This window comes from Oncorhynchus mykiss, chromosome 30, assembly GCF_013265735.2.
Source record: "Oncorhynchus mykiss isolate Arlee chromosome 30, USDA_OmykA_1.1, whole genome shotgun sequence".
NCBI lineage: Eukaryota > Metazoa > Chordata > Actinopteri > Salmoniformes > Salmonidae > Oncorhynchus > Oncorhynchus mykiss.
The window spans coordinates 44,338,036-44,360,976 of NC_050570.1; the positions used below are offsets into that span (position 1 = coordinate 44,338,036).

Genomic DNA, 22,941 nt, shown 5'->3' on the forward strand with positions numbered 1-22,941 from the left:
CTGTCATCCTGCGCACCCACTTCTCCCACATCACCTATTAAGGAAATGGCCTCAAAAACAGTGTTTTCGGCAGTTAAATGCAACAGAACATTATTTATAAAAAGCACTACAATTTCTTTACAAGCACGAAAGCTGTACTTTCGGTTGACACAGCTCATTGGCATTTTGCAACGAGTTCAAATCGCATGAATGCATCCAACTAGTATTTATGACTTCACAACTGGTAAATTCCCACCTCCCACATGGTTACAAACACAGCATTGGAGTAAAACTTGAGGCCCAATCTAACAAGCTGGTCACAACAGACAATGCCAGGAACATTGTGAATCACATTACATCTTTCCTGTGACCCCACAACCGTAATACGTACCGAACGACTTAGGAGTAGACTATTGCACTACACTGTGGAATAAAGTACTGTATTGCACTGGTCTCGGGTCACACTTACTCAGCCACACCCTCTGCTCGCTCGCCACCCTCCTCCTCCTCCTCGCTGCCAGGGGACCTGGCTGGCTGGGGTGTCTGTCTGTCTGGTCCTGATGACTGAGAGGCGGTGTTGGGGGCTGGAGAGGGGGTAGGGGTGGTGGGGGTCAGGGTGAAGGAGGACCCCTCTCCAGATTGGGGGTCCTGGGAGGGGGTGTGGCCAGGGGCGGGTACGGACTCAGCTGTGGTGGCGGAGTCTGATGGGGAGGGCTGGGCGGAGTCTGAGGAGGTGGGGCCAGCAGAAGAGGGGCTGGGCTGGAGCTGTGGAAGAGAGCGAGTGTCAGAATCAGATAAGATACATGGGTCACACACAGGCATGCATGGACATGACACACTTACCCTGAACTCTTTGCCAAATTTCCGTAGCTCCTCCAACTGTGTTCTCTGCAGGACTGAGGGAACTGAGAGGGAGAGAGAAAATATTTTTTTTCAAAAGACCTGAGATAACGGAAAGGACACAGACCAGTCAAATGGAGAGAGGAAGGGCTGACCTTTGCCGCTCTTGCCGTCTTGAGGGCTGGCTGGGCCTTCTGTCCTCTCTTTAGCCGCTGAGCTTAGGATCTCATTCACTGAAAGCGAGAGAAAAAGAAAGCAAGAGACAGATGGAGAGATTAAGAGGTAGAGAAAGGAACAGAAATCATAAAATAAACAAAAAACTTCAATAAATGACAATTCTGTAAAAAGAAAATTGTGTAGTAATCCTCCTCCTCCTCACCATCCACAGTGAACAGAGGGGTGGGGCCAGAGGACTTAGGTGTTGCCGAGGCGATCGAGGAGGAAGTGTCCAGGTAGGATGGGCCAGCCAGAGCGGGGTCGTCTGGTTTTGGAGACCGAGAGACTGCGGGGAGAGAAAGAGAAGAGGACAGAAGGGAAAAGGAGAGGTGAGGGTTGTGAATCGTCTAGAATATGAGTGTCGGAAATGTGTGGTTGTGTGCACTTACAGATGAGGTGTGTGTGTGTGTGTGTGTACCTGCAGGTGAGGACTGGGAGCTTGGGTTGCGCAGAGTTCGATTGCTCTGTACGGATCTCTGGGCTTTGGGGGAAGTTCTGGACGACACTGATCCATAGAAAGAGCCCAATTAACACTCAATATACCCCAAAACTCCCACACACTTCCTCCCTCAATATACCCAAACAGACAGAGGCCTTACCTCCGTTGACAGAAGAGCGCGAGGTATCAGTCAGAGCTTGTGGGTGAGAGATGGAGTGAGGGATCGGGTGAGAGGAAGAAGAGGGGGTAGGGCTACTGGACTGGCCCGGGGGGCTGGCTTGGGACTGGTGGGGAGAGTAGGCGCCCCTGATGGACAGCGGGCTGCACCTATCAGAACCCTGGGATGGTCTAGAGGAGCCGGGGACTCCTGTTCGATTGGGTATTGGACCAGAGGCTCCTCCCCTCAGGCTGCTGGGGGGGACGCCCATCTCCCTGGCCCTCTGGGGAAGCGGAATATATTTACCGTCCCTAGAGAGAGAGAGAGATAAACTGAACAAAAGTATAAATGCAACAATTTCTAAGATTTTACTGAATAACAGTTCATGTAAGGAAATCAGTCCATTAAGGCCAAATCTATGGATTTTACATGACTGGGAATAGAGACATGCATATGTTGGTCACAGATACCATAAATAAAAAGGTAGGGGAGTGCAGTGCAGTGTTACATATCCTTCGCAGAGTTGATCAGGCTGTTGATTGTGGCCTGTGGAATGTTTTCCCACTCCTCTTCAATGGCCGTGCGAAGTTGCTGGATATTGGTGGGAAAACACTGTCGTACACGTCGATCCAGAGGATCACAAACATGCTCAATGGGTGACATGTCTGGTGAGTATGCAGGCCGAGAAAGAACTGGAACATTTTCAACTTCCAGGAATTGTGTTCAGATCCTTGCCGCATGGGGCCTTGCATTATCATGTAGAAACATGAGGTGATGGCACGACAATGGGACTCAGGATCTCATCACGGTATCTCTGTGCATTCAAATTGCCATCAATAAAATGCAATCGTGTTCATTGTCTGTAGCTTATACCTGCCAATACCATTACCCCACTACTGGGCACCATGTCGACATCAGCAAACCCCTCACCCACACAAAGCCATACATGCAGTGTGCCATCTGCCCAGTTTAGCTGAAACCGGGATTCATCGGTGAAGAACACACTTCTCCAGCGTTCCAGTGGCTCTGGTGGACATCCCTGCACGCCCTCAACTTGAGAAATCTGTGGCATTGTGTTGTATGACAAAACTGCACATTTTAGAGTGGCTTTTTATTGTCCCCAGCACCTTGTGCATCTGAATAATTATCATGCTACTTAACCAGCTTCTTGATTTGCCCCACCTGTCAGGTGGATGGATTACCTTCGCAAAGGAGAAATGCTCAATAACAGGGATGTAAACAAAAGTGCAAAAAATTTGAGAAAAATACGTTTCTGGTGACATGGGAAAGAAAGCTCATGAAAGATGGGTCCAACACTTTACATGTTGCAATTATATTTTTGTTCAGTGCATGTTAGAGTGTTATGTCTGTCTATACAACTGATTGAGTAGCCTACATCCTTGCACAGATGCAGTTTTGTCAACTGTGTTTATGCCTCCATGTATTGAGTTTAGAACTAAGCGTGTGCATGTCTGCGATTCTCCTACGGACTCACCTGCTCCCGGCACTGCTCTGGAATCCAGGGCTGCCCCTCTCCCTCCCCTCGTCTCTCTCTCGGACCACGGCACTGTACTTGTCCTCCTCACTCTTATCGTCGTTCTCCAGGTTGGTGCGGTGACGGTACTGGGGACTGCCCTCAATCTCATTCGCTAGGCGGGCCGCACGTGCCTCCCTCTGTCGGAAGCCATCCGAGCTGCCCCTTTCCAGGGGAACACTGTATGGGGAGAAAGAGAGATAAGACTTCCAAGGTCATTCAGAAACACGTGTGAGAACGGGAGATGCGAGTGAATAAGGCTGTGTTCACACAGGCAGCGCAATTCTGATGTTTTTTTCTCACCAATTGGTCTTTTGACCGATCAGCTCTGAAAAAGATCTGTGATAGGTCAAAATACCAATTAGTGGGAAAAAAATAACAGAATGACAGAGCTAAACTCAGGGTCCTGAAAAAGGGACGAGAGTCTTTCAAAGATATCTCATAAAAATCCAAATAACTTCACCGATCTTCATTGTAAAGGGTTTAAACACCGTTTCCCATGCTTGTTCAATGAACCATAAACCATTAATGAACATGCACCCGTGGAACGGCCGTTAAGACTAGAGGTCGACCGATTATGATTTTTCAACGCCGATACAGATTATTGGAGGACCAAAAAAAAGCTGATAGCGATTAAATCGGACGTTTTTTATTTATTTGTTATAATGACAATTACAACAATACTGAATGAACACTTATTTTAACTTAATATAATACATCAATAAAATCTATTTAGCCTAAAATAAATAAATGAAACATGTTCAATTTGGTTTAAGTAATGCAAAAACAAAGTGTTGGAGAAGAAAGTAAAAGTGCAATATGTGCCATGTAAGAAAGCTAACGCTTAAGTTCCTTGCTCAGAACATGAGAACATATGAAAGCTGGTGGTTCCTTTTAACATGAGTCTTCAATATTCCCAGGTAAGAAGTTTTAGGTTGTAGTTATTATAGGAATAATAGGACTATTTCTCTCTGTACCATTTGCATTTCATTAACCTTTGACTATTGGATGTTCTTATAGGCACTTTAGTATTGCCAGTGTAACAGTATAGCTTCCGTCCCTCTCCTCTCTCCTCCCTGGGCTCGAACCAGGAACACATCGACAACAGCCACCCTCAAAGCAGCGTTACTCATCGCTCCACAAAAGCCGCGGCCCTTGCAGAGCAAGGGGAACAACTACTCCAAGTCTCAGAGCGAGTGCCGTTTGAAACGCTATTAGCGCGCACCCCGCTAACTAGCTGGCTATTTCACATCAGTTACACCAGCTTAATCTCGGGAGTTGACAGGCTTGAAGTCATAAACAGCTGCTGGCAAACGCATGAAAGTGCTGTTTTTGAATTAATGCTTACGAGCCTGCTGCTGCCTACCATCGCTCAGTCAGACTGCTCTATCAAATCATAGACTTAGTTATAGCATGATAACACACAGAAATAGGAGCCTTAGGTCATTCATTACCTTGCGTCCCACTTGGACAAAAAAACAGGGAAAATGCAGCGCGGCAAATTCAAAAAAATTATATAAAAATCTAACTTTCATTAAATCACACATGTAAGATACTCAAGTAAAGCTACACTCGTTGTGAATCCAGCCAACATGTCATATTTTAAAAAGGCTTTTCGGCGAAAGCATAAGAAGCTATTATCTGATGATAGCACAATAGTAAACAAAGTGGTTAGTATATTTCAACCCTGCAGGCGCTACACAAAACGCAGAAATAAAATATAAAACATGTGTGTTACAGGGAAGACATCCTCCTCCCGCATGTGGTACCCTTCCTGCAGGGTCATCCTGACATGACCCTCCAGCATGACAATGCCACCAGCCATACTGCTCATTCTGTGCGTGATTTCATGCAAGACAGGAATGTCAGTGTTCTGCCATGGCCAGCGAAGAGCCCGGATCTCCATCCCATTGAACAAGTATGGGACCTGTTGGATCGGAGGGTGAGGACTAGGGGCCATTCCCCCCCAGAAATGTCCGGGAACTTGCAGGTGCCTTGGTGGAAGAGTGGGGTAACATCTCACAGCAAGAACTGGCAAATCTGGTGCAGTGAGGAGATGCACTGCAGTACTTAATGCAGCTGGTGGCCACACCAGATACTGACCATTACTTTTGACCCCCCCATTTGTTCAGGGACACATTATAAACAATCTGTTAGTCACATGTCTGTGGAACTTGTTCAGTTCATGTCTTAGTTGTTGAATCTCACTATTTTCATACAAATGTTAAGTTTGCTGAAAATAAACACAGTTGACAGTGAGAGGACATTTCTTTTTGAGTTTATATAGACAGATCGACCTGAGCATATTCCACAATCAGAATAAGGAGCTGAGGGGAGAATACTCACGTGTACATGGAGAGGCTGGAATCGTAGGTGGACGTGACGCCATACGTCTCCTCGTTAAACTTGAACATTTCGCTGGCATCCCAGCCATTAGACTAACAGAGACAGAAGAAACATCCAGTAAGTGTGTGCTTGTGTCTCACCAAGTGTGTGCGTGTCAGTAACCAGGTTTCCATCCAACCATTTCATGCTGATGAATTACTTGACACATAAAACTCAACAGACATGGTAGAAACAGCAAATTTGTAGTCAAAATATCCCATTGTCAACAACACTATTTTTTGGTCTGTGAAATTGATTATACATAATTGCGGAGGAAACGCTGTTTGCAATGATGTGTTACATTGTTGTAACCTACTACCATCACAACGTATGAAAGCATAAAGAGTTAATAGCGTTTAAGCTTGCTATTTACCACAAAAGTTTGTGACAGAACCAACAGTAGAGTAAAAACGTGATTGAAACACACTGAACTTCTGTTTTTTACTTGGTACATTGTAATTGAAACATATTTTTTATCACAGTTTTTTTTACATCAGTAACAAGTCAGTTTGATAGAAACCCACCTGCGGCAGGAACATTCAACATTTGTTTATGCAGATTGTAGAAACTGTTGCAAATTGGATGGAAACCTAGCTACTGTGTCTATTCATCTCACTGTGTGTGAGCGCCTCACCGTGTCCGTCTCCAGGTCGAAGCCTTCTCCATTGCTGTCCCCTCCGTCCCACCTCTGCAGCACCTTCTCCCGGTGTTCCCCGTTCACCCGCGATGAGCTGATTGCTGTATCTGTGAAAGCATCTACACGCACAAAGCCTAAATTTGAAGGTATGCGTCATCTACTAGGGGTACATAATAATGCACACACACACTTGGTTCACCCTGCCATCGGTCTCATTCAGTTCGACTACTACTTAAACACACATCCTTATCTTGAATCAGTTTCAGTCACACTGACAACGCACGCTCACACTTACCTCTGATGGCGTAGTTGAGGTCCACATCTCGGCAAGTCATTGTGACCAGGTCGCCGGGGCTGAAAATCATGGTGTCTGTGATCTCCTCGATCCTGGGCAGGGAGGGAGGCAAGCCTCCCCCTCCATCTCCATCCGCCTCTCCTCCTTCGCTCCGCTTGTGGACAGCGTCAACCACCAGCTCACACTGGAGTAAAAACACATTAGGACCACGGATAAACCACAGAGGTTAACCGAAGAGCAACTACAGGCAGTGGTCAATGTGACCTGGGGTGTACTCATTACGCTGATTCCATTGCAAAACACTGTCTGTTGCAAAACATTTTGCAACGGAAACCATTTACCACAAAACGTGGAACGTTTTGCAACAAAAACAAGTTTCTATTGGACAATTTTAGGTAGGTACCTCCTGGTGTTGCATGGTATACCGAAACGTCGGTAGTTTTTCGAAAGTAGAAGATAAGCTGTTCGGTACTAGATTTATTGTTACTTTCGGTATTTCTGTCAAATGTGTCCAACGGATCAAGCACATCTATCAGCACAGCCGACCTCTATTATAGTGAGCACTGTGCCTGCTCCACTTACTCATTGCTAGCCTGCACTGGGAGTCTGGGATGCATTGTGTTAGCTCATCACTCATGCTGCACACAATTTAACAGTTTAATAATGCGACACGGCGGAATGTAGAAACTAGGCTAGAACACTTTACAATGCAAGATGACGCCGGTAGCTACCAGCTATTGTAGGTCAACTTTCCTTGCTAGTTGACAGCTAACATCAATTCACCACCCTAGGACTTTGTGAACTAGAAAGCAAACCATAATGCAAAATACGCTGATTTCAAAGTTGATAGCCACAAAAAACGTTATTCGTTTTCTTATTTCGGTCTCTCTCACAAAGATGATCTATTGCCTCAGCAAACTGACTGTGCTCCTACGGGCCGCCCCCCCTCTTGCCTTGTGAATGATGTCATTCCTGGTAGACAGCGCACAGTTTTATAAAATAAGCTACTTCAACAAATGTTGAGGAGTACAATTAAATAAATCAAAATGCTCAATGCATGCACACACTCCTATTGAATATGCATTGACCTTGTTTTTGGATATGCCAAGGCCACATCTTAATTTACCCAGTTTATCAATAGAGATTTACCATTCAAATAAATGACCATTATGTTGTTAGATTGTTCTTACCAAAGGCAAATTGATTGTATGGTTGTGAAATTGATTTATTACTGCATACACATGGCTGTCTAAAAATTAAATTAAAAAAACTATGTGAACAAATTCAAATGTACTGATATTTAACTCAACAATCAAACAGAACAGTAGCTGAGTTTATCTTGTCTGGATCAAATACCATTCTGTTACTTTCGTGACGTATTGAGTAAACCTGGTATCGAAGGGGAAAAAATCTGGTATTGTGACAACACTAGTCCCTAGAGTAAACGGTAAAAGTGGCGGCAAGTAACCGAAAGGTCGCTGGTTCAAATCCCAGAGCCTTGAACAACTGCTCCTGGGGCGCCAATGACGTGAACGTTGATTAAGGCTCTCTGATTCAGAGAGGTTGGGTTAAATGGGTAAGACACATTTCAGTTGAATGCATTCAACATCTGACCACAACCATGTTTTTATGAGGGGTCTATAGTGTGTCGGTATGCAGAAAACCCATGTATGGTCTAATACAAGGTAGTATAAAATTACCCTTGAGCTGAGGGTCTTGAAGATGCCTTCATAGACATTTCCACTCTTCACTCGGACGTCACAGGTGGAGCCCTTGAAGGGTAATAATAATAAGGTTATTGGTCATTTCATTAAGATATACATTAGTAGACAGTTGTCGACAACTTAAATAGTGGAAATAGTGCATCTGTTGCAACAAAGGCACCATGGTGGACCAGGGCCTAATTAACCAAATGAACTCACCACTACAGCTGTGAGATAGTGAAGCATCCTGGTGTTGTTGTAGACACCTTCAAATACCTGTGAGTTGTAAACAAACATGTTTGACTTCAGTACGACATGGACCTATTTTAAAGCTATAAAAAATGTGACCTTACTCTACTCGCAATATCCTTTCAGCATTTTAGAGTTTACACATTGTACAATAGTGCACTAGCATGGAAGCAAACAAAGCGAAAGACAACCTACATTATGTTATCAAAGAGGTAACTAGGCTATGCACGGTTGCATAAAACGTCTGTAGTACAAGCTGGATAGCCTACATTTCATGATATGTGACTTACGGGAGAGGACTGAGATGGAGGCTTCATTGTATTTCTTGTCCTGAATGTGAGGAGAGAACATTAACAACAGACAAGACAAATGGGTGTAGGTGGCTCAGGGGAAAATTCTGCAACGCAAGAAATATGCCGGAAGCTGCACCACTTTCAATGTAGCTAACTAATAAGCAAACGTGCAAAGAATTTTGGGCAAGGGACATTGCGTTGATCAAATGCGGACTTTTGAGCCTGGTGGTCCTCGACCTGTCATATGAATGCATGAAGCTAGCTAGATGATCTAGAAGATATGTCCATGCAGCCGTTTGGCAAAAGACTGACCACGGTCACCGATGCGTGCCGGGCGCCGGTGGTCTACGTTAACTAGCTATAACATTAGGTGGGGGGAGGTGGAAACAAGCTAGCCCCGTAGCGGATATGTTCTGTTCTCTATTACTGTGTCGTTTGACATTGTTTGCGAGGCTTAACGAAAACAATTGTGTTGACAGAAGCTGGCTAACTAGGGTAAACTAAAACAGAAGGTAACGTTATAGCGATGTGGCTAACAATTTAGCGAACGTTCCCTAGGGGTAGCCTGCTAACATGCAGCTATTTTAGCTAAATTAATCTGGTAACTAGTTAACAATTTGGAGAAATTGTGAAAAGATAAAAAATCTAAACAATAGCTAGCTAGCTATGTGTTGTCTAGCTAACGTTAGCTAGCAAGCTAAACAAGACAGCTAGTAGAATTTCTAGATATCGAGAGACACGTTGAATACAATAAATAATAAAGTAGTATTAATACTTTTTAGTCATGTGCATCCCTTTTACTCCGCAGTCTTGCTGATTCTGTTTAAAGTCGCACGATTTGACAGGCCAAACAAAATCTAAAACAAACGTTTAATAAAAAGAAAATAAAGAAAACACAGACAATCCCCTCCCCACAGAATGTGAATGGGTATACTGGCGTCAATCAAAAGTATCGTCTATCCCATTGGTTCGGACACCAGTCAATCATACCAATGTCAGATTTAGCAGACCCTCTTTGCCCATTGGCCGTAACCTAGATCTATTATATTAATTTGTTCCAATTGGCTTAAAATAGCGAGTTAAAGCCTCAGTTTGACATGGACACGCCCACTGTAATCCTCGTATAGACCGGTAAACCTCTATGGATATGTGGCAGATCCCCGGACTTGCTTGACGACAGTAGCCGAACATGTGCTTACCTTCCAGGCACAGCTCTGTTGGCATTGTTCCCGCTGATATGAGGGGGCAAAGCGGCAGGCCCTGCCGTTCCATTGGAGGTTTTTCGTCCGCCTGAACCGGGTTGTTGCTGGTGTGACACGTGCCAATAATTACACCTCAAGTAACAGTTATAAGGATTAAATTTGCCTTTAGTCTACTAAATAGTATTTGACTTTACCAGACTGGTTACCACGTAAGTCAATGAGGACACCATCGATAAAACTCACGTTAGCTAGCCAACTTAAAGCTAGCTGCTAACAAATATCACACAAGCTAGCTAGAATTCATACACATAGAAACCAATACATGTAGCAGCAAGCTACCCTTAGCAACTTGATACAACTACAACTCACGTTCTGTCGACGAAAGGACATTGCCTCTTCGGAACTTAATCGATAGTTAAGCTGGCTACTGTGGTACAGCCTTGCACGTTATAGCTAGCTCGATGGCTAGCTAGACGAGCAAGCAGTAATGTCCCTTCTGTAGCTAAAACTTTTAGGACGTCGTCTTTCGTTTCCTTTCCGTGGATTTACTCTTGCTTGTGGCTTACTCCGATTGCATGTCATTTGTAACTTGAACAAATTGTAAAACTCGGGGAAAACAAATTCGCCGGTTTGGCACCACAAAGATGTTGTCGTCTGCGCGTGGCTGACTGACTGGGTTGATGGGGGCGTGTACGAGTGTGCATGTGCGCATTCACAATTTAACGTGCACGCGCTAAACACTTTAGACCCCAAAACCGCGGTCGTCACTAATTTCAAGCCAAACCCCGCCTATTTCTAAAATGTTAAAATCTGATTTTAACCTTAACCACAACGCTAACCTTATGCCTAACCATAAATTATGACCAAAACGTGAATTTTTGTTTTGATGAATTTTTATGACATTCATTTGACTTTGTGGCAACTAGCGACAACCCAAAGCTGCAAGAATTACTGTAACATTCCTTTACATCCTTCCCCTTTATTCAGTAAGAAACAATAACAGTGAACCAAAGCAACAACACACTAGGCCATAATGTTTCAGTATAATTATATTATATCATATCATTAAATTCAATGTAGTACCTGAAACTAACCACAAAGGTTGGACAAAACCCTGCCCACTGTCAACACAAGGTCCCCAGCTAAAGAGAGAGCGAGAGACAGACAGAGACAGAAAGGCACAAATAGAGTTCAACATTTGAAAAGGATGAACAGGGGGATGGGGTAAGATGTGTAAAAGATGATTACAAGGCTCTGAGTAGAGGAGAGGACAAACAAGAAGTAAAGGTATAAACAAAGAGAGGGAGGAGGGAGACACAAAGAGAAAGAAAGATAGAGGCACTGAACTGAATGGCAAACAGACAGACATGGCCACACAACCCAGGCACAGGTTGAAGGAGTATGACAGAGGTGATAACACAAAAAGGCACGAGTAGAAAAATGCCTCCCTCCCCCTTATATTTTTCTTATATTCTATTTCTGCATATTAAAATTAAATTAGGATGAGGTCCAGGAGGAGAGGACTGTATGAGCGTGAGGGAAAGACTGAGTATGAGGCTTAGCAATATAAAAAAAGGCACAAACAAATTTCAACTGAAATAATCGGATGGGGGCAGGAACAAGTGTTACGCTTTACATGGAGTAAACAACATACAATAAAAGGCATTTTAAAAACAAAATAAAATTAATACTATTAATTCCGACCATCATTATTTCCATTATCATTATTATTATCAATAATAAAGTATTTTATCTGAATATATATTCGCTCTCTCTCTACCTCTGGCCACTTCTCTACCATTAAAGAAAACCAGAAAATGAGGAGAGAAAAAGAGAGAGGTTGAAAAAGTGACTGAGGTATATGTATCCTGCCTGCCGGTTCTAGCCTAGTCTCTTTGCCACCTTGTAAGTATATGGTTGTCCTCCATCTCCACCTCTGTGAGAGTGTACTGTTGGCCAGTAGAATGTCTGCAGGATATTGAGGTATGGTACTGCTGGGTTCAGAGGATATCTCTCTCACTACCTACATCCATGAATGGATTCAAAAGTCTACAAAAAGCGTACCAAGAGGTGTACCGGCAAAAAGCTTATCTCGCTAAACATTAGTGTACCTTTACTTAGTGTTGTACGGTGCTCCCATCCCTCTCTCTTCTCTTTCACCCGTTTTCTCTTTCTCTCCATCTGGCTGAATCTCCCAGAATGCTTGTGTTTTAATAGTGTTAGTACGTCCTTCTAACCCCCTCCCCCCACAGTCCCGTAATAAAATACAAATACTGGTTATGAATGGCTATGACTCCCACCTCCTCCACTCTCCCTTTCGCACAAACACCCCCCCCCCCCTGCCTCCTCAGAAGAAGGAGTACTGGTTGTCAATGGCTCTTGCCCTCCCTCCTTCCCGCTCTTCACCCTCCACCCCCTCCAGTTGGCGGAGAGGAGCTTCTCTCTCCTCCCAGTCCTCCACTCCTTCTCCTGCACCTCCTGTAGTTCCTCCTCCACCTCCCAGCTCTGTCTCGTTCCCTCGTTCCTGGGGTGGGGTTGGGGGTGGCGGCCGGCCGGGGGGAAGGGGTGGTGGAGGAGGAGGCTGGGGAGGGCTACGGGGTTTGCTGGTCAAGTCTGTTGGGGGGAAAGAACAGCCGAGAGAGAAAAGCAGAGAAAGAAAGAGTGGAAAAAGGTGTAAATAAAGGAGGGGTGGGCAGGGCGGGGGACAAGATGAAAGTGAAATTTCCAGAGAGTGAGCAGTGAGAAGAGGAGGAAGAGGGGGAGAGACAGAGTGAGTGTCAAGGCCACAACGTCTGTGTGACAGGTCCATGTGAGTCATGGAATCAGTCGGGACAAACAAACTGTGCATGCACATACACACACACCTTGTTACCGTCTATTAAATAAATTTCATATAAAGCACAAAACAACGCATCATCTGAAAATGTTATATGAAGATTCAACATGACCCTAAACTTTTTAGGAGATACAACATTCTATAGCAGAGGTGGTCTCTCAAGTCATTGCTCCAGGAGTGAGCTGTGTCCTCAAAAATACTCTGTGGTGTGTCCAGTTCTAGATAAGGTTAGTGCAGACTAGGTCTCTCTCTCTCTCTCCCGCTCCATTACGTGTCCCTCTCTCTCTCTCTCTCCCGCTCCATTACGTCTCCCTCTCTCTCTCTCCCGCTCCACTACGTCTCCCTCTCTCTTTCTCCCGCTCCACTACGTCTCCCTCTCTCTTTCTCCCGCTCCACTACGTCTCCCCCTCTCTCTCTCCCGCTCCACTACGTCTCTCTCTCTCTCTCCCGCTCCACTACGTGTCTCTCTCTCTCCCGCTCCACTACATGTCCCCCTCTCTCTCTCTCCCGCTCCACTACGTCTCTCTCTCTCTCTCCCGCTCCACTGCGTCTCTCTCTCTCTCTCTCTCGCTCTCCCGCTCCACTACGTCTCCCTCTCTCTCTCTCCCGCTCCACTACGTGTCTCTCTCCCGCTCCACCACGTCTCTCTCTCCCGCTCCACTACGTGTCTCTCTCTCTCTCCCGCTCCACTACATGTCCCCCTCTCTCTCTCTCCCGCTCCACTACGTCTCTCTCTCTCTCTCCCGCTCCACTACGTCTCCCTCTCTCTCTCTCCCGCTCCACTACGTTTCTCTCTCCCGCTCCACCACGTCTCTCTCTCCCGCTCCACTACGTCTCTCTCCCTCTCCACTACATGTCCCCCTCTCTCTCTCTCCCGCTCCACTACGTCTCCCTCTCTCTCGCGCTCCACTACATCTCCCTCGCTCTCCCGCTCCACCACGTCTCTCTCGCTCTCCCGCTCCACTACGTCTCTCTCTCCCGCCCCACTACGTCTCTCTCTCCCGCCCCACTACGTCTCTCTCTCGTTTCCCTCTCTCTCGCTCTGTCAAGTCTCCTTTCTCTCGCACTCTACCACATCTCCCCCTCCGCCACATCTCCCCCTCTCTCTCACACAAACTCCGCCACGTCTCCCCCTCAATCGCTCCTCCACGTCTCCCCCTCTCGCGCTCCGCCAAGTATCCTTTTCTCTCGCACTCCAACGCGTCCCTCTCTCTCGCGCTCCTACACATCTCCCCCTCATTCGCTTCTCCACATCTCCCCCACGTCTCCCTCTCTAGCTCTGCCACGTCTCCCTCTCTCTCTCTCATCCAAGTCTCCCTCTCTCTCTCTCCCGCTCCGCCTCCCTCTTTCTCTCACGCTCTCCGCCACGTCTCCCTCTCTCTCTCGCACTCCGAAACGTCCCTCTCTCTAGCTCCGCCACGTCTCCCTCTCTCTCTCACGCTCCAAAATGTCCCTCTCTCTCGCTACGCCAAGTCTCCTTTTCTCTCTTACTCTGCCACGTCTCTCTCTCTCATCCAAGTCTCCCTCTCTCTCCCGCTCCGCCTCACTCTTTCTCTCACGCTCTCCGCCACGTCTCTCTCTCTCTCATCCAAGTCTCCCTCTCTCTCTCTCCCGCTCCGCCTCCCTCTTTCTCTCACGCTCTCCGCCACGTCTCCCTCTCTCTCTTGCACTTCAAAACGTCCCTCTCTCGCACTCCGACGTCTCCCTCTCTCTCCCGCACTCCGAAACGTCCCTCTCTCTAGCTCCGCCACGTCTCCCTCTCTCTCTCACGCTCCAAAATGTCCCTCTCTCTCGCTACGCCAAGTCTCCTTTTCTCTCTTACTCTGCCACGTCTCTCTCTCTCATCCAAGTCTCCCTCTCTCTCCCGCTCCGCCTCACTCTTTCTCTCACGCTCTCCGCCACGTCTCTCTCTCTCTCATCCAAGTCTCCCTCTCTCTCTCTCCCGCTCCGCCTCCCTCTTTCTCTCACGCTCTCTCGCCACGTCTCCCTCTCTCTCGCACGCTCTGCCACATCTCCTTTTCTCCCGCACTCTGCCACGTCTCCCCCTCTCTCTCACGCGCCACCAAGTCTCCCTCTCTAGCTCTGCCACGTCTCCCTCTCTAGCTCTGCCACGTCTCCTCCTCGCGCTCTACCACGTCTCCCCCTCTCCCACTCCGCAACGTCTCCCTCTCTCTACCACTCCGCCACGTCTCCCCCTCAAACTCACGCTACAACACGTCCCTCTCATTCTCTCCGCCTCGTCTCCCTCTCTCTCTCTCGCTCCACCAAGTCTCCCTCTCTCTCTCCACCAAGTCTACCTCTCTAGCTCTGTAACGTCTCCCTCTCTAGCTCTGCAACGTCTCCCTCTCTAGCTCTGCAACGTCTCCCTCTCTAGCTCTGCAACGTCTCCCTCTACCACGTCTCCCTCTCTCAGCCATGTCTCCCCCTCTCTCTCTCCCGCTCCGCCATGTCTCCCTCGCTCTCTCACGTTCCGCAACGTCTCCCTCTCTCTCTCTATCGCTCCGCCACGTCTCCCCCTCAAACTCACGCTCCGACACGTCCCTCTCCCTCTCTCCGCCACGTCTCCCCCACTCTCTCTCACGTTCCGCAACGTCTCCCTCCCTCTCGCTCCGCCACGTCTCCCTCTCTTTCTCCGCAACGACTCCCTCTCTCTCTCCCGCTCCACCACGTCTTCCTCGCTCTCTCTCCCGCTCCGCCACGTCTCCCTCTCTCTCTCTCCCGCTCCGCCACGTCTCCCTCTCTCTCTCCACCACGTCTCCCTGTCTTTCTCTCCCACTCCGCCACGCATCCCTCTCTCTCTCTCTCTCCGCCACATCTCCCCCTCTCTCCCTCCGCCACGTCTCCCTCTCTCTCTCCCGTTCAGCCATGTCTCCCTCTCTCTCTCCCGTTCAGCCACGTCTCCCCCTCTCTCTCCCGCTCCGCAACATCTTCCTCTCCCGCTCCGCAATGTCTCCCTCTCTCTCTCTCCCGCTCCGCCACGTCTCCCTCTCTCTCTCCACCACGTCTCCCTGTCTTTCTCTCCCACTCCGCCACGCATCCCTCTCTCTCTCTCTCTCTCCGCCACATCTCCCCCTCTCTCCCTCCGCCACGTCTCCCTCTCTCTCTCCCGTTCAGCCACGTCTCCCTCTCTCTCTCCCGCTCAGCCACGTCTCCCTATCTCTCCCGCTCCGCAACATCTCCCTCTCTCTCTCCTGCTCCGCTATGTCTCCCTCACTCTCTCCGCCACGTCTCCCCTCTCTCGCGCTCCACCACGTCTCTCTCTCTCGCGCTCCGCCACGTCTCTCTCTCGCGTTTCGCCATGTCTCCCTCTCTCTCTCTCCGCCACCTCTCTCTCACTCTCTCCCGCTCCACGTCTCCCTCTCTCTCTCCCGCTCCGCGACGTCTCCCTCTCTCTCTCTGCCACATCTCCCTGTCTCTCTCTCCCGCTCCACCACGTCTCCCTCTCCCGCTCTGCCACGTCTCCTTTTCTCTCTTACTCCGCCACGTCTCCCTCTCTCTCTATCGCACTCCGCCACGTCTCCCTCTCTCTCTCGCGCACTCCGACACGTCCCTCTCTCTCGCTCCGCCACGTCTCCCTCTCTCTCTCGCACTCCGCCACGTCCCTCTCTCTCGCTCCGCCACGTCTCCCTCTCTCCCGCACTCCGCCACGTCTCCCCCTCTCTCTCCCGCTCCACCAAGTCTCCCTCTCTAGCTCTGCCACGTCTCCCTCTCTAGCTCTGCCACGTCTCCCTCTCTAGCTCTGCCACGTCTCCCCCTCTCCCACTCCGCAACGTCTCCCTCTCTCTACCACTCCGCCACGTCTCCCCCTCTAACTCACGCTACGACACGTCCCTCTCCCTCTCTCCACCAAGTCTCCCTTTCTAGCTCTGCCACGTCTCCCTCTCTCTCTCCACCAAGTCTCCCTCTCTAGCTCTGCCACGTCTCCCTCTCTAGCTCTGCAACGTCTCCCTCTCTCCGCCACGTCTCCCCCTCTCTCTCTCCCGCTCCGCCATGTCTCCCTCTCTCTCTCACGTTCCGCAACGTCTCCCTCCCTCTCGGCCACGTCTCCCTCTCCTTCTCCGCCACGACTCCCTCTCTCTCTCCGCCACGTCTCCGTCTTTCTCTCCCACTCCGCCATGCCTCCCTCTCTCTCTCTCTCTCTCTCTCCGCCACGTCTCCCTGTCTTTCTCTCCCACTCCGCCACGCCTCCCTCTCTCTCTCTCCGCCACATCTCCCCCTCTCTCTACTGCTCCGCCACATCTTCCTCTCCCGCTCCGCAATGTCTCCCTCTCCCTCCCACTCAGCCACGTCTCCCTCTCTCTCTCCCGCTCAGCCACGTCTCCCTCTCTCTCTCCCGCTCAGCCACGTCTCCCTCTCTCTCTCCCGCTCAGCCACGTCTCCCTCTCTCTCTCCGTCACATCTCCCTCTCTCTCTCCTGCTCTGCCATGTCTCCCTCTCTCTCTCTGCCACGTCTCCCTCTCTCGCGCTACACCACGTCTCCCCCTCTCTCTCTCTTCGCCATGTCTCCCTCTCTCTCTCTGCCACTTCTCCCTCTATCGCGTTCTGCCACGTCTCCCTCTCTTCGCCACGTCTCCCACTCTTTCTCTCCGCCACGTCTCCCTCTCTCTTCCGCTCCGCAACATCTACCTCTCTCTCTCCTGCTCCGCCACGTCTCCCTCTCTCTCTCCGCAACGTCTCCCTCTCTCGCGCTCCACCACGTCTCTCTCTCGCGCTCCGACACGTCTCTCTCTCGCGTTCCACCACGTCTCCCCCTCTCTCTCTCTTCGCCACGTCTCCCAATCTCTCTCTCTGCCACTTCTCCCTCTATCGCGTTCCGCCATGTCTCCCTCTCTCTCTCCGCCATATCTCTCCCTCACTCTCTCTCGCTCCACAACGTCTCCCTCTCACTCTCCCGCTCCGCCTCGTCTCCCTCTCTGTCTCTCCGCCACGTCTCCCTCTCTCTATCTCCGCCACGTCTCCCTCTCTCTATCTCCGCCACGACTCCCTCTCGCTCTCCGCCACGACTCCCTCTCTCTCGCTCCGCCACGTCTCCCACTCTCTCTCCGGCTCTGCCACGTCTCCCCCTCTCTCTCCCGCTCAGCCACATCTCCCTCTCTCTCTCCCGTTCAGCCACGTCTCCCTCTCTCTCTCTCTCTTCGCCATGTCTCCCACTCTCTCTCTCTGCCGCTTCTCCCTCTATCGCATTCCGCCATGTCTCCCACTCTCTCTCCCGCTCAGCCACGTCTCCCTCTCTCTCTCCCGCTCAGCCACGTCTCCCTCTCTCTCTCCCGTTCAACCACGTCTCCCTCTCTCTCTCCCGTTCAGTCACGTCTCCCTCTCTCTCTCTCTTCGCCACGTCTCCCACTCTCTCTCTCCACCACTACTCCCTCTCTCTCTCTCGCTCCACCATGTTGTGGAGCGGGAGAGAGTGAGAGAGTTAGCGATGTGGCGGAGAGAGAGAGAGGGAGACGTGGCAGAGCGGGAGAGAGAGAGGGAGACGTTTCGGAGAGAGAGAGAGAGAGAGAGGGAGACGTGGCAGAGCGGGAGAGGGAGACGTGGTGGAGCCAATGTCTCCCTCTCCCTCCCTCTCAGCCACGTCTCCCTCTCTCTCTCCCGCTCAGCCACGTCTCCCTCTATCTCTCCGCCACGTATCCTTCTCTCTCTCCCGCTCCACCACGTCTCCCTCTCCCGCTCTGCCACGTCTCCCTCTCTCTCTCTCTCCGCCACGACTCCCTCTCTCTCGCTCCGCCACGTCTCCCACCCTCTCTCCCGCTCTCCCGCTCTGCCACGTCTCCCCCTCTCTCTCCCGCTCTGCCACGTCTCCCTCTATCTCTCCCGCTCTGCCACGTCTCCCCCTCTCTCTTCCGCTCTGCCACGTCTCCCCCTCTCTCTCCCGCTCTGCCACGTCTCCCTCTCTCTCTCCCGCTCTGCCACGTCTCCCTCTCTCTGCCACAACTCCCTCTCTCTCGCTCCGCCACGTCTCCCCCTCTCTCTCTCCCGCTCTGCCACGTCTCCCTCTCTCTCTCTGTCTCCCGCTCTGCCACGTCTCCCTCTGTCTCTACGCCACGTATCCTTCTCTCTCTCCCGCTCCACCACGTCTCCCTCTCCCGCTCTGCCACGTCTCCCTCTCCCGCTCTGCCACGTCTCCCTCTCTCTCTCCGCAACGTCTCCCTCTCTCGCGCTCCACCACGTCTCTCTCTCGCGCTCCGACACGTCTCTCTCTCGCGTTCCACCACGTCTCCCCCTCGCTCTCTCTTCGCCACGTCTCCCAATCTCTCTCTCTGCCACTTCTCCCTCTATCGCGTTCCGCCATGTCTCCCTCTCTCTCTCCGCCATATCTCTCCCTCACTCTCTCCCGCTCCACGTCTCCCTCTCTCTCTCCCGCTCCGCCTCGTCTCCCTCTCTGTCTCTCCGCCACGTCTCCCTCTCTCTATCTCCGCCACGTCTCCCTCTCTCTATCTCCGCCACGACTCCCTCTCGCTCTCCGCCACGACTCCCTCTCTCTCGCTCCGCCACGTCTCCCACTCTCTCTCCGGCTCTGCCACGTCTCCCCCTCTCTCTCCCGCTCAGCCACATCTCCCTCTCTCTCTCCCGTTCAGCCACGTCTCCCTCTCTCTCTCCCGTTCAGCCACGTCTCCCTCTCTCTCTCTCTTCGCCATGTCTCCCACTCTCTCTCTCTGCCGCTTCTCCCTCTATCGCGTTCCGCCATGTCTCCCACTCTCTCTCCCGCTCAGCCACGTCTCCCTCTCTCTCTCCCGCTCAGCCACGTCTCCCTCTCTCTCTCCCGCTCAGCCACGTCTCCCTCTCTCTCTCTCTTCACCACGTCTCCCACTCTCTCTCTCCACCACTACTCCCTCTCTCTCTCTCGCTCCACCATGTTGTGGAGCGGGAGAGAGTGAGAGAGTTAGCGATGTGGCGGAGAGAGAGAGAGAGAGAGAGAGAGAGGGAGACGTGGCAGAGCGGGAGAGGGAGACGTGGTGGAGCCAATGTCTCCCTCTCCCTCCCTCTCAGCCACGTCTCCCTCTCTCTCTCCCGCTCAGCCACGTCTCCCTCTCTCTCTCCCGCTCAGCCACGTCTCCCTCTCTCTCTCCCGTTCAGCCACGTCTCCCTCTCTCTCTCCCGCTCCGCCACGTCTCCCTCTCTCTCTCTGCGCCACATCTCCATCTCTCTCTGCCACGACTCCCTCTCGCTCTCCGCCACGACTCCCTCTCTCTCTCTCTCGCTCCGCGACGTCTCCCCCTCTCTCGCGCGCTCTGCCACGTCTCCCTCCCTCTCTCTCTCCGCCACAACTCCCTCTCTCTCTCTCGCTCCACCACGTCTCCCCCTCTCTCTCTCCCGCTCTGCCACGTCTCCCTCTCTCTCTCTCCCGCTCTGCCACGTCTCCCCCTCTCTCTCTCCCGCTCTGCCACGTCTCCCTCTCTCTCTCTCTCCCGCTCTGCCACGTCTCCCCCTCTCTCTCCCGCTCTGCCACGTCTCCCTCTCTCTCTCTCCCGCTCTGCCACGTCTCCCTCTCTCTCTCTCCCGCTCTGCCACGTCTCCCTCTATCTCTCCGCCACGTATCCTTCTCTCTCTCCCGCTCCACCACGTCTCCCTCTCCCGCTCTGCCACGTCTCCCTCTCTCTCTCTCTCCGCCACGACTCCCTCTCTCTCGCTCCGCCACGTCTCCCACTCTCTCTCCCGCTCTCCCGCTCTGCCACGTCTCCCCCTCTATCTCTCCCGCTCTGCCACGTCTCCCCCTCTCTCTTCCGCTCTGCCACGTCTCCCCCTCTCTCTCCCGCTCTGCCATGTCTCCCTCTCTCTCTCCCGCTCTGCCACGTCTCCCTCTCTCTGCCACAACTCCCTCTCTCTCGCTCTGCCACGTCTCCCTCTCTCTCTCTGTCTCCCGCTCTGCCACGTCTCCCTCTGTCTCTACGCCACGTATCCTTCTCTCTCTCCCGCTCCACCACGTCTCCCTCTCCCGCTCTGCCACGTCTCCCTCCCTCGCTCTCTCCACCACGTCTCCCTGTCTTTCTTTCCCACTCCGCCACGCCTCCCTCTCTCTCTCTCTGCCACGTCTCCCACTCTCTCTCCCGCTCTGCCACGTCTCCCCCTCTCTCTCCCGCTCTGCCACGTCTCCCTCTATCTCTCCCGCTCTGCCACGTCTCCCACTCTCTCTTCCGCTATGCCACGTCTCCCCCTCTCTCTCCCGCTCTGCCACGTCTCCCTCTCTCTCTCCCGCTCTGCCACGTCTCCCTCTCTCTGCCACAACTCCCTCTCTCTCGCTCCGCCACGTCTCCCCCTCTCTCTCTCCCGCTCTGCCACGTCTCCCTCTCTCTCTCTGTCTCCCGCTCTGCCACGTCTCCCTCTGTCTCTACGCCACGTATCCTTCTCTCTCTCCCGCTCCACCACGTCTCCCCCTCTCCCGCTCTGCCACGTCTCCCTCCCTCGCTCTCTCCACCACGTCTCCCTGTCTTTCTTTCCCACTCCGCCACGCCTCCCTCTCTCTCTCTCCGCCACATCTCCCCCTCTCTCTCCTGCTCCGCCAAATCTTCCTCTCCCGCTCCGCAATGTCTCCCTCTCCCTCCCGCTCAGCCACGTCTCCCTCTCTCTCTCCCATTCAGCCACGTCTCCCTCTCTCTCCCGCTCCGCAACATCTCCCTAACTCTCTCTCTCTCTCCTGCTCCGCAACATCTCCCTCTCTCTCTCTCGCGCTCCGCCACATCTCCCCCTCTCTCTCCTGCTCCGCCACAGCTTCCTCTCCCGCTCCGCAATGTCTCCCTCTCCCTCCCTCTCAGCCACGTCTCCCACTCTCTCTCCCGCTCAGCCACGTCTCCCTCTCTCTCTCCCGCTCAGCCACGTCTCCCCCTCTCTCTCCCGTTCAGCCACATCTCCCTCTCTCTCTCCCGTTCAGTCACATCTCCCTCTCTCTCTCCCGTTCAGCCACGTCTCCCTCTCTCTCTCTTCGCCACGTCTCCCACTCTCTCTCTCTGCCACTTCTCCCTCTATCGCGTTCCGCCATGTCTCCCTCTCTCTCCGCCACATCGCTAACTCTCTCACTCTCTCCCGCTCCACAACGTGGTGGAGCGAGAGAGAGAGAGGGAGTAGTGGCGGAGAGAGAGAGAGGGAGACGTGGCAGAGCGGGAGAGAGAGAGGGAGACGTTGCGGAGAGAGAGAGAGAGAGGGAGACGTGACAGAGCGGGAGACGTGGTGGAGCCAATGTCTCCCTCTCCCTCCCTCTCAGCCACGTCTCCCTCTCTCTCTCCCGCTCAACCACGTCTCCCTCTCTCTCTCCCATTCAGCCACGTCTCCCTCTCTCTCCCGCTCCGCAACATCTCCCTAACTCTCTCTCTCTCTCCTGCTCCGCAACATCTCCCTCTCTCTCTCTCGCGCTCCGCCACATCTCCCCTCTCTCTCCTGCTCCGCCACAGCTTCCTCTCCCGCTCCGCAATGTCTCCCTCTCCCTCCCTCTCAGCCACGTCTCCCACTCTCTCTCCCGCTCAGCCACGTCTCCCTCTCTCTCTCCCGCTCAGCCACGTCTCCCCCTCTCTCTCCCGTTCAGCCACATCTCCCTCTCTCTCTCCCGTTCAGTCACATCTCCCTCTCTCTCTCCCGTTCAGCCACGTCTCCCTCTCTCTCTCTTCGCCACGTCTCCCACTCTCTCTCTCTGCCACTTCTCCCTCTATCGCGTTCCGCCATGTCTCCCTCTCTCTCCGCCACATCGCTAACTCTCTCACTCTCTCCCGCTCCACAACGTGGTGGAGCGAGAGAGAGAGAGGGAGTAGTGGCGGAGAGAGAGAGAGGGAGACGTGGCAGAGCGGGAGAGAGAGAGGGAGACGTTGCGGAGAGAGAGAGAGAGAGGGAGACGTGACAGAGCGGGAGACGTGGTGGAGCCAATGTCTCCCTCTCCCTCCCTCTCAGCTACGTCTCCCTCTCTCTCTCCCGCTCAACCACGTCTCCCTCTCTCTCTCCCGCTCAGCCACGTCTCCCTCTCTCTCTCCCGTTCAGCCACGTCTCCCTCTCTCTCCCGCTCCGCCACGTCTCCCCCTCTCTCTCTGCCACGACTCCCTCTCGCTCTCCACCACGACTCCCTCTCTCTCTCTCTCGCTCCGCGACGTCTCCCCCTCTCTCTCCCGCTCTGCCACGTCTCCCTCTCTCTCTCCGCCACGACTCCCTCTCTCTCTCTTGCTCCACCACGTCTCCCCCTCTCTCTCCCGCTCT

At 52.1% G+C, this 22,941-nt stretch overlaps 1 protein-coding gene across 5 annotated transcripts in view; it reads right to left on the reverse strand.

Moving 5' to 3' along the window:
- LOC110521888 (ataxin-2-like protein) overlaps nt 1–22,941 on the reverse strand; it is an 86,853-nt gene that overhangs the window by 21,413 nt on the left and 42,499 nt on the right. For 2 of the 5 annotated variants that reach the window (XR_005040952.1, XR_005040951.1), the window contains exons 10-11: nt 10,299–12,542; nt 9,926–10,061 (exon numbers count right to left, since the gene is read on the reverse strand). Coding sequence is in view for 3 of the 5 variants with exons in the window: in XM_021599827.2 (XP_021455502.2) it covers nt 449–744; nt 823–884; nt 975–1,052; nt 1,199–1,321; nt 1,454–1,540; nt 1,635–1,942; nt 3,127–3,345; nt 5,512–5,603; nt 6,185–6,306; nt 6,483–6,666; nt 8,183–8,254; nt 8,405–8,461; nt 8,725–8,764; nt 9,927–10,033; nt 10,299–10,319 (1,868 nt within the window). In the remaining 2 variants the exon portion in view is untranslated. Of the gene's footprint in view, nt 1–448; nt 745–822; nt 885–974; nt 1,053–1,198; nt 1,322–1,453; nt 1,541–1,634; nt 1,943–3,126; nt 3,346–5,511; nt 5,604–6,184; nt 6,307–6,482; nt 6,667–8,182; nt 8,255–8,404; nt 8,462–8,724; nt 8,765–9,502; nt 9,648–9,925; nt 10,062–10,298; nt 12,543–22,941 lie in introns of those variants that run through there. The other 3 variants (XM_021599827.2, XM_036969212.1, XM_021599828.2) reach the window with 3 other exon arrangements.